The sequence below is a fragment of the Schistocerca cancellata genome, chromosome 5 (assembly GCF_023864275.1).
Source record: "Schistocerca cancellata isolate TAMUIC-IGC-003103 chromosome 5, iqSchCanc2.1, whole genome shotgun sequence".
Taxonomy (NCBI): Eukaryota; Metazoa; Arthropoda; class Insecta; order Orthoptera; family Acrididae; genus Schistocerca; species Schistocerca cancellata.
In genome coordinates, this window is record NC_064630.1 from 662,605,600 (window position 1) to 662,620,374 (window position 14,775).

At 37.0% G+C, this 14,775-nt stretch overlaps 1 protein-coding gene across 1 annotated transcript in view; it reads left to right on the forward strand.

The window, feature by feature from the left end:
* The window catches only part of LOC126187353 (serine protease snake-like), a 269,426-nt gene that overhangs the window by 196,763 nt on the left and 57,888 nt on the right, over nucleotides 1-14,775 (forward strand). Inside the window, exon 4 of the mRNA XM_049928379.1 lies at nucleotides 9,983-10,143. Coding sequence (XP_049784336.1) covers nucleotides 9,983-10,143 — 161 coding nt within the window. The remainder of the gene's footprint in view (nucleotides 1-9,982; nucleotides 10,144-14,775) is intronic.

The window sequence follows — 14,775 nt, forward strand, 5'->3', positions numbered from 1 at the left end:
TGGGCACAGAAATAGTTAGAAATGGCTCATTATCTGAAGTAACTGCCATATTTCCTCTGTCCGCTCCTCCCAATACTCTCACCTGGCCAGAATATCCATGTGGCAAGAACTTGGCAGTTGTACAGAATGCTTACAATTAAAATGCAGCTACTCACAGAGATCCATTGAGGGCTGTGATAACATATGGCAACAAAACTGGGTAATACGTTAATGCGGAATCAATAATGCTGGAAAAAAATTAGTTCCAATTTTGGCCATCAGGTGCAATTCTTGGGCTGTACAGTATCTCAATGACATCTCCAGCCCTCATATTGAACAAATTGAGTAATTTCTGCTGCCATATGATAATTACAGCCCATGATAGACCTCTATGAGTAGCTGCACTTTAGTTATAACCAATCAGTACCCTCCACAACATAGGCATAAGAGACCCTCCAACATATTAGAGCCTCCTTTAAATTAGAAAGTTATTTATGTCTTTATCATTAAGTAACATATTGCAAGATACTAAGAAAGATGAAACACAATTTCCTATAAGTATCACAATGATTCCCACATTATAATATTCACTGAAGAACCAAAGAAACTGGCATGGGGATGCGTATTCAAATACAGAGATATGTAAACAGGCACAATATGGTACTGTGGTTGGCAATGCCTATATAAGACAACAAGTGTCTGGTGCAGTTGTTAGATTGGTTATTGCTGCTACAATGGCAGGTTATCAAGATTTGAGTAAGTCTGAATGTGGTGCTATAGTCGACAGATGAGTGATGGGACAAAGCATCTCCAAGGTAGCAATGAAATGGGGATTTTCCCATATGACCATTTCATGAGTGTACTGCGAATTTCAGAAACCTGGTAAAACATCGAATCTCCAATGCTGCTGTAGCCAGAAAAAGATCCTACAAGAATGTGACCAAAAACGACTGAAGAGAATCATTCAATGTGACAGAAGTGCAACCCGTCCACAAATTGCTGTAGATTTTATTGCTGGCCATCAACAAGTGTCAGCGGGTGAACCATTCAATAAAACATAATTGATATGGGCTTTTGGAGCCAAAGGCCCACTCGTGTACCCTTGATGACTGCATGACACAAAGCTTTACACCTCACCTGGGCCCATCAACACTGATCCAAACAAGCGAGACAGGTGAAGAGCAAAGTGAAGAGCATGATCATCGTTTTCTTTGATACCAAGGAAATTGTGCACAAAGAATTCATCCCACCCAACCAAACAGTGAATTCTGCATACTACTGTCACATTTTGCGATGGCTCTGTGAAAACGTGTGGTGACGATGGCTCAAACTTTGGCTGCTGCATCATGACAACATGCCCTGTCACATGTCTTTGCTCAACAGGATCTTTTTGGCAAAAAGCAACATGGCAGTTGTACCCCACCCACCGTACTTGCCAGATTTGGGACCTTGCGACTTCGCTATTCCCAAAACTGAAACTCAAGTTGAAAGGCTGTTGGTTCGACACTCTAGAGAGGATTCAAGAAGCAGTGCTGGCGGTGATAAACACCCTCAAAGAATAAGACTTCCAGAAAACATTTGACCTGTGGCAGAAGCACTGGGATCGATGTGTACGTGCGGATGGGAACTACTATGAGGGTGATGGTGACAATTAATCCAAACGTAAGATTTTCAACAGATGGCAGCACCTGTCCTGAAAATTTTGGATAGATCCTCATTTATCATCACAATAATAGGAACTAAAACTACACAGCCGGCTGGAGTGGCCGAGCAGTTCCGGGCACTACAGTCTGGAACCGCGCGACCGCTACAGTCGCAGGTTCGAATCCTGCCTCAGGCATGGATGTGTGTGATGTCCTTAGGTTAGTTAGGTTTAAGTAGTTCTAAGTTCTAGGAGACTAATGACCTCAAAAGTTAAGTCCCATAGTGCTCGGAGCCATTTTTTGAAACTACACATTGTTTTAAGTTTAATTTTCAGACGTTATAATTAAAACTTAATTCCTTCAATTATCTGCAAACATCAAAAAATTGCGTCTTCTTAACAGTTTCTTCTACTACAAGAGTTAAGGCGAATTATTTGTTTAAATCATGAAATTAACAAATATAGTTATGCAAGCAATACTTCTGATGAAACTGGAAATTACATTTGAATTAATTAAGAGCGGGCTTTGCTAACTTGTTTTCGAATAGAGCCAATTAGACCCTTTAAGAATACTATTAGTTGTTTCTCCAAATGTTTATAATTAATACAGAATTTATATTTATTTATAAGTCAAGAGTGGAATTTAAGTTACGAAACAATTACTGATTTCACCCTATAACAAAATAGTCAAAGTAAATTAGAAAATCAAATACATACATAAAACTAAGCACAAAATTAGATCTGGTACTATATTCTTTAAAACTGAAAGCCAACCGTTCTCTTTTATGAAAATGCGGATTATACTTACGTATGTTAATGGTAATTAGTTAAAAGTGAAAAAATGAATTTTAAGGAGGCAGATGGCAAAACAACAGAGGAAGTAAAAAATATCCCAGCATGCTTCATCACAGATTATAACCAACACATGTAAGTGAGTGTATTCCCATTAAGAGTTTCTCTAGCATCTCATAGGAAACGTCCTAAAATCAGAAGCCTGGTGTTATTAATTGGTTTAAAGATGATGATTATGAGGAAGAGGAAGGCATGCTATCCCAATGGATGCTATTGACGAAACTGCTGTTGCTGTAACTGACTATGCAACACATGTACCAGGGAGTGGTAGTACCTGTGGAGTGTCATGAGAATTGTCCAGCCCTTGGTCTACAGTATGGAAAGTTTTGCAGTCTGTTTTACACTGGTGGCCATACAGGATACAGACGGTGCAGCAACCAAAACCTCGCAATCCTCAACAATGTTGTGGCACAGTCAGAAGAAAGCAGGCAACATTCTGTGGAGTAACAAGGCACATTTTACACTACAGGGTACAGTGAAGAGGCAGAACTGCCAAATTTTGGTGTATTATTAAACCACATGTTATGAACAAAGAACCTCTGCATCATATGTGACTGTGTGGTTTGGATTCACAAGTACTTTCATTTTTGTTTCATAATTCTTTGAAGAGAATACACACAGTGGGCCTGTGACATCTACACATTATTGAGAGCTTCTTGTACAGCATGTGATACCTGCTTTGGAAGAGCACAGTTGTGTAGAAACCAATGTTTTCATGCAAGATGGGGCAACACTTCATGTTCCTCAACCAATGAAATATTTGCTAAATGCAACTTTCCATTAATGTGTTATCTCCACATGTTTCTGAGCTTCTTGGCTTGCAAGATCACGCGATCTGAATCCAAGTGACTTTTGGGTCTGAGAATATCTAAAAGAATGCTTTTACTAGGGACACATTCAGTCTTGGCCTGATCTGGAGGCCAGTGTACAGGAGTACATTGCTCAGATTCCACCAGAACTGGTGTGAGCAACTGTTGAACATGCTATTTGACAGATGCAGCATGTTGTTGACATCTCTAGTGCTCATATTGAAAAAAATGTATAAGCAAATTAAAATTATGCCTTTCTCACTTGTTTGACCTTTTCTCCCCACGTCCCATTCCTAATCCATCAAATAAGGAAACATTTCTATACATTTTTCTTGCATTTACAGCATGAGATTTTCACCTGGTGATCAAAACTGGAACCAATTTTTTTCCAGCTTAAATTGGTTTTGCATTAATGCCTTAGAATATCTAATAAGTTCACTGCCATACAATAATTACAGTCCACACTGGACCTCTTTGAGTGCTACTTTAATTAGAACCATGTAGTATAATCTCTCTTCATAAGCTGTTTCTGCTAACCACAGCTTTAGTACTACACAGAAAATCTGGAAAAGGCAATAAAAAATTAAGACGTTCATACTACAAGTATTTCATTGTTCATCTGCTGTGCAACTTCAATGATATGAATATTTGTTTCACCACTTGTATTTGCTAACTGCCTTTGACTTAACTAACACTTCAAAACTGTGTATTTGGAAATCCACTGTCAAGAACAGACTTAATTGTTGCGCTTTTTTTTTTAACGAAATACTGCCTGGTATTACTGCCAACTTTGCAGTCCACTCTCCCCTCCATAATCTTTCGCTCATGTACCCGGTTCCCACCTCTGTTACAGCATTTCCTTTGAATATTTTTCTCTACCCTATAGATACAGTATGTTTAAAGATCATGTGTTCACTTTTCTCTTCCATCATTTCTTGATTTTTCTCCTCATCTTTGAATTAATTATTCTTCATTGGCTTCCTTAGTTATATTCCATCATTTGAAGGATGTTGCTTCCAGCTACCCACCTTATTTCTGTACTCCTTGACCTGTTCACACTGGAAGTTGTTAGTTTGTTCACCTGATATTTAACTTCAGTAATTGTTTTGTAATGTTCATCTTCTTGCTGCTGAAGAATCTAATGTACATATGTCAAATACTGAACACCACACAGTGATTAATTTTTTATTTCTTCATTTTTATTTGTAATCAGTGTTCCTTGTCTGACAATCAGTTGTCATAAGCAATTGCCTAAATATATGTACTAGGCAGGCATAGTATATTCATAGGCAGCATATCACAAAGTGTTCTAGTGACAAGCTAACCTAAGAATGTTCACAACTGTCATAGGTCTAATGGGTTCACGTGTTATACAGTGACTTAATGAAACACATTAACAGTACAATTTGGATGTTCATTACAGACTCACTGAAAATAGCATCATACAACATAGAATGAGTACTAGTTCACTGTTAGGCCCATTCACAACACACAGGCTGGGATAGTATGGCCTCCAACGACCATAACTAAGCTATACTAGCCTGCCTGGAGCCAAACCGTTTGGTGAGATATGCGAACAGTGCTAGGCCTTGGCTGAATGATACTGAAGTCTTCACCATGCTCAAGTGCTTCTAAATCTCAAATCTTGGGTTCAACATAGCCAATCTGCATACTGATCATACACTAGCAAAGCCCTTAATTCTCACAGTGGTACTGCTTGTTGTTTTGTGTTACATATTGTTATAATGAACATGAACTAACAATTTACCAAAATTTACATCATTCAACATACGAGGGACATTCAATAAGCCATGCAAGGCATGTTTTTTTCATTGGCCAATTTTGGTTGAAAAATGCAAAATTTGTTGTGGGACATCACAGAATATTCCCACTTCAGCCCCTATAGTTTCATGAAGTTCTGGTAGGTGGTGGTGCTATACATGGCCTTTAAAATGACATCTGTAATGGAAGCGCTTTCCAAAAAGAGCTGTCATTGAGTTTCTTTTTGCAAAAAACCAGAGCATCACAGATATTCATAGGTACCTGCAGAATTTCTCCAGAGGCTTGACAGTGAACAAAAGCACAGTGAGACATTCAACTGGTTGTCTGTCACTATCACAACAAGTTCATGCAAACCTGTCCAATCTCCTGCATGTCAGCCAGCAGTACACAGCTGTGACACTTGCAATGTTGGAACATGTGGACACTTTCATTTTGGGTGATCAACAGATCAAAATCAAACACTTTGCTGCACAACTGGACATCTCTGTTGATAGTGCTGCCACATTCATCCACAAGTTGGGGTACACAAATATGTGTGCCTGCTGGATTACTTATCACCTAATGGAAGACCATAAAGAGCAATGAAGGACCACCTGTGCAGTATTGCCTGCATGTTATGAGCATGAAACATTGTCACAAGCAATGAAACGTGGGTTCATAACTTCAAAATGGCAATCCATGGAATGACACCACACCTCCTCCCCCTCCAAAGAAATAGTTCAGAGTTGCACCCTCAACCAGTAAAGTCATGGTGATGGTCTTCTGGACTGTGAAGGGGTTATTCTGATTGATGTCCTCCCTTACGGTGCAATGATCAACTCGAAAGTGTATTGTGCATCCTCAGGAAACTGAAGGAACAACTTCACAGTGTTTGTCACCATAAAAATGCATATCAGCTTCTCCTTCTCCATGACAATACAAGACCCCATAAAAGTCTGTGTACCTGAGAGGAACTTCCAAAACTTCATTAGACTGTACTTCTTCATACATTCTACAGCCCAGATCTCACATCTTCTGGCTTCCGTCTGTTTGGTCCAATGAAGGATGCACTCTAAGGAAGCAGTACTTGGCTGATGAGAATATTATTGATGCAGCAAGACATTGGTTCCAACTTTGACCAACAGAGTAATACCAAGCAGGCATACAGGCCCTCAGAGTAAGGTGGCATAAGGCTGTCACATTGAAGGGAGATTATGTTGAAAAATGGGATTTTGTAGCCAAAAGAGTGGGGAATATTATGGTGTACTGGAAACCTGAACAAAACCAACATAGTTTTAAAAAAGTGTTGCATTAGTTATTGAATGCCTCTCATAGATGGTGTACTCGTTCACTCCTAAACCTGCACTCCACGCTTTAGCTTTGTGCCGACTACTTTGTTACTACTGACTCACTGAAAATTACAACATGCAGCAATGAGTTCATTCATTGCTAGACCTGAACTCATAACACAGTGGCTATTTGTTGTTGTCAGAATGATTGCAAACAAGTGGCTAACTGTGTCCTTGTATACAACACATATCTATTTACAGATGTGCACAAAGTAAAAGATCATACTTTGTTACTATATTTTGAATATTAACATAAAAGACAGCAAAATTAGTGGACACAAGGATGCAATAGGAAAAGCAGTAAATCTATACAACTATGAGCTGTATAACTAGAAAATAGCTAAAATAATAGGTACTACTTCATGAGTATGATTCTTATACATGCAGGAATTCCCAAAACTTGTCAAAAAGTTTCAAGATACTTAAATTTTGCAAATTGAATAATATAAAAACTGAAAAGTTATTTTAGTGAAACAAGACATTTTTTAGATCTCAAAAATCTAGACGACAAAACAATGATACTTAACTTCGGAAATAATCACTATTTAAGATTAGAACCTTCTAGACAGTGGAAATTTTGAAAATTTCACCTCCACATGATTTATGTTTTACTATAAACATTACTATAACCATTAATATTTCTTTAAAAAAATGCTTCTGTAATTTCTGAATGCCTGAAAACTGTTGTTTTGGTCCTCTGTAGACTGGTTTGGTGCAGATCTCCATGGTACTTTATCCATTGCAAGTCTCTTCATCTGAATGCCTGAAAACTGTTGTTTTGGTCCTCTGTCTGTAGACTGGTTTGGTGCAGATCTCCATGGTACTTTATCCATTGCAAGTCTCTTCATCTCCTAATAACTACTACAATCTATATCCTTCTGAGTCTCTTAATGTATTCATCTCTTGGTTTCTGTCTGTGGTTTTTACCCCTCTTCGTTCCAGTATTAAATTGGTGATCAGTTGATGTCTCTGAATGTGTCCTGTCAACTGATCCCTACTTGTAGTCAAGTTGTGCCACAAACTTCTTGTCTCCCCAGTTCTTTTCAGTACCCCTCATTAGTTACTTGATCTACCCATCTACCTTCAGCATTCTTCTGTAGCACCACATTTCAAAAGCCTCTAGTCTCTTCTTGTCTAAACAGTTTATCGCCTATGTTTCACTTCCATACATGGCTACACTCCAGGCAAATACCTTCAAGGAAGACTTCCTAACACTTAGATATGCATTTGATGTTAATAAATTTCACGTCTTCAGAAATGCTTTTCGTGCCGTTGCCAGTCAGCAATTTTGTATCCTGTCTACTTCGACCCTCATTAATTATTTTGCTGTCCAAATATGGAAACTCATCTGTACTATTTTTGATGTCTTATTTCCTAATCTAATTCCCTGAGTATCATCTCATTTAATTAAACTACATTTCTTAGCCTTGTTTTGCTTTTGTTGATGTTTGTCTTACATCCTCCATTCAAGACACTGTCCATTCCATTCAACTGCTCTACCAAGTCCTTTGCTGTCTCTGAGAGAATTACAATGCCATCAGAAAACCTCAAAGTTTTTATTTCTTCTCCCTAAACTTTAATCCCTACTCATTATTTTTTAGTTTCTTTTACTGCTTGCTCAATGTATAGATTAAATGACATTGGGGATAGTCTACAACCCTTTCTTACTCCTGTATCACCACTGCTTCCCTTTCATGCCCCTTGACTCTTATTACTACTCTCTGCTTTCTGTACAAGTTTCAAATAACCTTTTGCTATCTTCTGAATTTCCAAGAGAATATTCCAGTCCACATTGTCAAAAGTTTCTGCAAATGCTTTAAACATAGGCCTGCCTTTTCTTAACCTATCTTCTAGGAGAAATCATAGGGTCGGGATTGTCTCACATGTTCTTCCATTACTCGAGAATCCATACTGATTATTTCTGATGTCAGCTTTTAGCAGTTTTTCCATTCTTCTGTAAAGAATCTATGGTAATATTTTGCAACCATGATTTATTAAACTGAAAGTTGAGTAATATCCACACCTGCCAGCACTTGTTTCCTTTGGAATTGGAATTATTACATTCTTCCTGAAGTCTGAGGGTATTTCACCCTTCTCATATATCTTGCACACCAGCTGTAAACTTTTGACATGGTTGTCTCACCCAACCCTGTCAGGAGTTCTGCTCTGTCAGATTCTCCTTACAGTATCATATCTTTTATCTCCCTTTCATCTATGTCCTCTTTTCTTTCCATAATACTGCCTTCTAGTTCATGTCCCTTACACAAATCTTCTATATACTTCTTGTAAATTTCAGCTCTTCCTTCTTCGCTTAGTACTGGTTTTCCACCTGAGCTGATATACAACTGCTTCTCTTTGCTCCAAAGACCTTTTTAATTTCCATGAAGCTGATTCCTATCATTCCCCTAATGGAGTATGCTTCTAAATCCTTATATTTGTCCTCTAGCCATTCCTGCTTAACCATTTTACACTTTCTGTCAATCTCATTTTTTAGCCTTTATATCCCCTTTCACCTGCTTCATTTGCTGCATTCTTATATTTTCTCCTTTCATCATTTAAATTCAATATCTCTTGTGATATCCAAGGATTTCTACTAGGCCTTGTCTTTTTACTTACTTGCTCCTGTGCTGCTTTCGCCATTTCATCTCTCAAAGCTACACATTTGTCTTCTACTGTATTCCTTTCCCCTGTTATGGTCAATCGTTGCTTAATGCTCCCTCTGAATCTCTCAACAACATCTCATTCTTTCAACTTATCCAGGTCTCATCTCCTTAATTTTCTACCCTTTTGCAATTTCTTCTCTTCTAATCTGCAGTTCAAAATCGATAAATTGTGTTCAGAGTCCACGTCTGCCCCTGGAAGTGTCTAACAATTTAAAATATGGTTCCGAAATCTCTGTCTTACCATTACATAATCAATCTCAAACTTTTCAGTGCCTCCAGGTCTCTTCTACACTTTCAACATTCTTTCATGATTCTTAAGCTGAATGTTAGTAATGATTAAATTATGCTTCATGCAAAATTTTACCACATAGCTTCCTCTTTCAAACCTTTCCTCCAGATCATGTTCCCCTACTATTTTTCCCTCTTTTCCTATCATTTTATTCCAGTCCCCTGCCACAATTGAAATCTTCCTTAATTATCTGAATAATTTCTTGTATATCATTATATGTTTCTTCAGTCTCTTCATGAAACCAAACTATCGAGTGAGTAATAAATTTCTATGAAATAAAGCATGAATAAGAAATTAGCTATGTTGTGTAACTATTTTATGTGTTCTTCACAAAACTAGATAAATAGAGAAAAAATTATATAAATGTCAGGAGCATTATAAGAACAAGTAGGATAGTCCCACTTTGCTCTGTTATATAGAGAGTGACCAGTCATCTGATATGTTGTCACTTTCCCTGCACTGTTTTTGGCAGTTTACTGAATGATAACTTCAGCATTTTATTATAATACATGTGAAATCAAAATTTAATTTGTGCTGTTTGTCTTGGATTTTAGTTAACTTTAGTATTGTCCAGATTTAGAATCACATTTTTGTGGATATTGTATATGCACTGCACTTTTCTAAATTTTTCTTTTCAGAATGTGATGAATATGCGAAGTCTGTGACAGAAAGAGTTGAAGCTCTACCACTCCTACCAAACCCTGACCCAGTTACTATACAAGTGAAGAAATGTGATTTTGAGAAGCTGCCACTAATTGTTGGAGGTGAGAAAACTGTTGTTGGAGAATTTCCTCACATGGTAAATATATCAGCAGTTAATTGTTGCATTGCATTTTTATTATTGTTTCTTGTAAAATTACAAAGATGCACAATGTCTAACAATGTTTAACCTTCAGGAGGCAGAATTCCACTACTAGGTGTAAACACATTTAGAAGTACAAACACTAATCCCAACTTCTGGAACTATTAGTACCTTCCTCAGGTGGGTGAGTGGGATAGGTTGGGGAAGAAGCTAGGATCAGTGTTTTCAATTTGAAATATGTCTCTTGGCAGTAATGAAATTTTGCCTCCTCCATATATATATACTGGCTACTCGTAGTATCTCTTCATAATTTTATAATTTTCTCAAATGAACATGCATTTTGATAAAATTAACGTTGTTGTTGTGTTTGTGTGGGAGAAAGAAAAAAAGTAAAACATTCTCTGTAAGTAACTACAATACAGAAAATGTATTAGATCTACAAATAACACTACTAATCATTAAAGTAAAATGTCAATATCATATACTGTTAATGTCCACAGCAGTCATCAGAATACCTGATCAATTAGTGTCAATGATTCTAAGCAAATGTTTAAAACATAAGTATCTCTTATCTTAACTACAATAACAATACTTTTCCCAACTAGAAACTCAACATGAGACCAGTAAAATCACTTGCTATGATGATGTTCTTGAAACTCTGAGTATCACAATCAGTTTTGAAATTAAAAGCTGACCAATTTCAACAACAATAATTGATGTCTTTAGACTATCGCTAATGGAAAATGTTATTGAAATCTTTCACTTTCCCGTACATAATCTATGGCATTTGATATGACCACTGAATTGCTTGTTGTTAACAATATGCACACAGTTGTATGGGAGAACACAATGTTTATTTGTAGGACAGAATCATTCACAAAACCAGTACAAAAATAGAGCATTTCTATTGCAGCATAAATGAATGTTGTGGATATAGAGAAATGAAGTCTATAGTAGTGGCCAGGATGTTATGTTGTAGTTGGGTGTCATAATACCGAGCACAGTAGCAGAGAAGAGGACAATTAAATCTACTGTAGGTTGTCATAACAAAGCTGGGCTGCCAAAGCAGTGGGCACAGTTGAGGAGAAAAAGAAAGCCAAATTCTTGTTTGGTGCTAGGTTGATGTAACTAGCAATATCACAATCAAATGCAGTCTGGGTCAGTCTGAACCAATAGATAAATGCAGCAGTAGCAGTTACATAGGTTAAATGAGAGATTAAGTGCATCGGTATACATATCTGACCCTCAAGTTTCAACAACGTTATATTAAAGTTGGCTACACGCAGGTTATCCATTACATTTCTTATTGTGGGGCACTTGCAGAAGGGCATGTTGCTGTGGGTTGCACTGACCAGTTGGGTAGATGATGGCTATTTCAGATGGGCTACCTTCACTTTATTAGGGGGATACTTAAAATGTGTGAGATTGGCTTTGAGTGGAGGAACATTTTCACCTTGTAGGGTGAAATTGCCACCTCTAGCACTAGCATAAGACCCCTAATATTATTATTAGGTTTTCAAGTAATTACAGGAGATGTTTCACCAACCCAAAGATGGGTCCCTTGACTCTTAGACCCTACAGTGTTTAGAGGTGACCCTTTATAAATGTTTGATGCATGAAAATGGCTTTTGACTTCATGCTAAATAAAAAAACTCTGTCAAGGCTTCACAAGTTTAATTACAATACCGTAAAGTAGGGTGACTTTGAACAGCGAGGCAACTTTGAACAGCAATTTAGCGTCTTTTTAAAATAAATGCTGTACTCTAGTGTGAAAATATGGAAATAAGGCCAGAGTCATTAAATATTGCCAATAACTGATACTTTCAGATGATATGACAGTCGAAATGAAACACCATTGTATACCAACACCAGAAAATAAAATAATCTTCTGGAAATGTAAGTTGCTTCACAACCACAAAAACATTTGCCTATTATTAGAAGCATTTTTGAATTTAGAATTTGAAATGAGTTTTTATGGGCAAGGTTAACACTTGATGAACATCTACAAAAAGCATTAAATGTTAAATTTATTCTTTGGTGACGTAAAAAAATAAAATATGAAGGCTTGTCTTTCAAGGGGTGACTTTGAACAGCGCCTTCCCTAGTCTTTGACACATCAGCTCTATGGAAAACATGTTTTAGTGAAGTTTCCTTCAAAGAAAAGTGCAAAATAGTGTTGGACATGTTATCACTGATGATGAAATGACACTTCTGAGGAAATGGTATTCCAAGGTGGAATCAGATGAAGATTTTTGTGTGGGCTAATGTTCCCAATGTGTCAGACTTTGAGAAAGATGACATTTGTAGGATTCTACCTGATTCTAAGGTAGATAGAAGGGGAAGGCTTTATTCTGAGTTTAAATTTGATGTCTATGACATCTGTTAGAGTGGGCACTCTTTCGTGGCAACTTCCTTTCCTATAGAGTGTTTACAGATGCAATTTTTTAAAATGTGATAATTTTTTTTCATTTATTTTATTAAAGTAATATAGACTGTTTTGAAATGATCTGTTTTTAAATAATTTCTTATTTCATAACTACCTCAGCACCCATTTCCATTATTAGCAAAATTAAGCTGTAATCTTACAAACAGTTTCAGGTGATTAAAGAAAACTCATAAAAAATACTTTTCTAAATAAGTTACTTTAAAAACTATATTTATGTACAAAATATTATGCTGTTTCATTTTATATGGGTGTCATTTAACAGCAATTGACAAGACTCGCACAGAATAGGTAAATGTTTCCATGTTCAAAGTGACCCTGACCCATGGGATGAAATTAAACAGTGAAAATTTTTTTATAAAATAAACTAGTAATGGGGGATAAAAATGTGTAATCCACTTTATCATATTCAGCAACACCTCTTGCAACTTTTCAAGTCAATATCTTCAGAAGTTTCTGTTTAATTTACAAAAATGAATTTAAAATGTTCGAAGTCACCCCACTTTATGGTACATCTATAGAAAGAACTGCCTTCTCTGAAGTGTGTACATTTTAGCATACTGACTGCAAATGCTTTCTCTTGAGATTAGGGGTGACTGGTACACACATGGCTAACTGCTCAATATACATGCTATCTTCATTAAGTCTTCTGATCATAGCACTCATTGACATAATCTTTATGATATCTGCAACATGGACAGTTTATAAATGGGATGAGGTTGTGCCTATTTGAGTGCACTGGCAAACTGTGTACCTTCAGCCATCTTTGGATAAATTCCTAGATGCCAAATCCGTGGCTAGAAATTATTGCCATAGTAGATTAACATTATCAGCACTGGTTGTATTGGTATAACTTCAGTGAAAATTACTGAAACTATTCTCACACTGAGACTCAGTTCTCACCATTCTGCATAAGCTTTCACATGAATTCATTTTGTATGTAACTGGCTATTTATGCAATAATGAAACTAATGCTTAGTATCCCAAATTTAAGGCAAGTCGAGTAAATTTCTCATTACATGTCAAGTTAATTCCTTGTTACATTATGTCATTAAAATTAGGCAATTTTCTGACTTAAGCTAGGCTAAGCAGTATCATTTTTAAATTTTTGTGCTCGATGACCAATTACAATGTATGATTTGTTATAACTATTAGCTATGCACTGTCACATTACCAAATGTGCATTTCTTTTATACTGGACAACATTAACATTTTCATTAAAACAGTTGCTTTACATGAAACTCCACTCATAGGAATTTTGTATTTTGATAGTACTCTTGTGTCATTATGGCATAATCTGGAATAAATGTAGTGCACTGCTTCAAAGGATAAGAATTGTTTTAGAACAATCCAGAATAGATAGCAAACACAGACCATTGCACATTTGTATAGTCACAAATGGCCCTTTGTTGCTACCAACATTTTAGTCTCATACATAACATTTTCTTCTGGATGGCACAACTCATTAAAAAAAAGGGAAGGGAACATCTCAAATATGGCAACACCTCACCTATACTGAATGATGTGCAGCACACAGAAACATGCAACACTAGTGTTCAAGCTCTTGTTCTTTCTCTAGCAATAGTACACACAGTCACACATACAACCACACAGACACTCAAATGCGTACACCAGCAGCTACAGTGAGACTGACTATTGACTAGCCAACATTTTCTTCAGCAATTCAAAATAAAGGGTTGAGTGTAAAAAAAAGGATAATCATCTGACATGTAATACTGAGGAGAAAGAATGGAATCATTGTATTAAGACATGAGGTGGCCACGGTCACGGTAGTGTAAGAACTGTGATTGGAGTCACAAACTGTGCCTCACTGCTACAGAAAATCTGTCACACAGAATGGATCCTGACATATTGGATGAGGACATTGTTGTGACTCGCAGATCATTCAAAGCGTCGCCGCGCAATTACGCGCGTCCTCTACGTGCAGCGCTGTCTGCCAACCATGCAGCAGTTGCGCCACCTAAGCGGCCAGCCGAGCAGCGGCCACTAGACTAGGACTCAGTACTCATTCGAATGCTAACGTGTACACATGTCTTACTTGTCAACTTACTCTGTTACATATATGTGTTGTGTCATTCTGAAATATATGTGCTAAACTTGATGTTATAACAATTGGCGACGAGGATGGGATTTTTCCTTTTCACTGTTGACCCACAGGGTTCCAC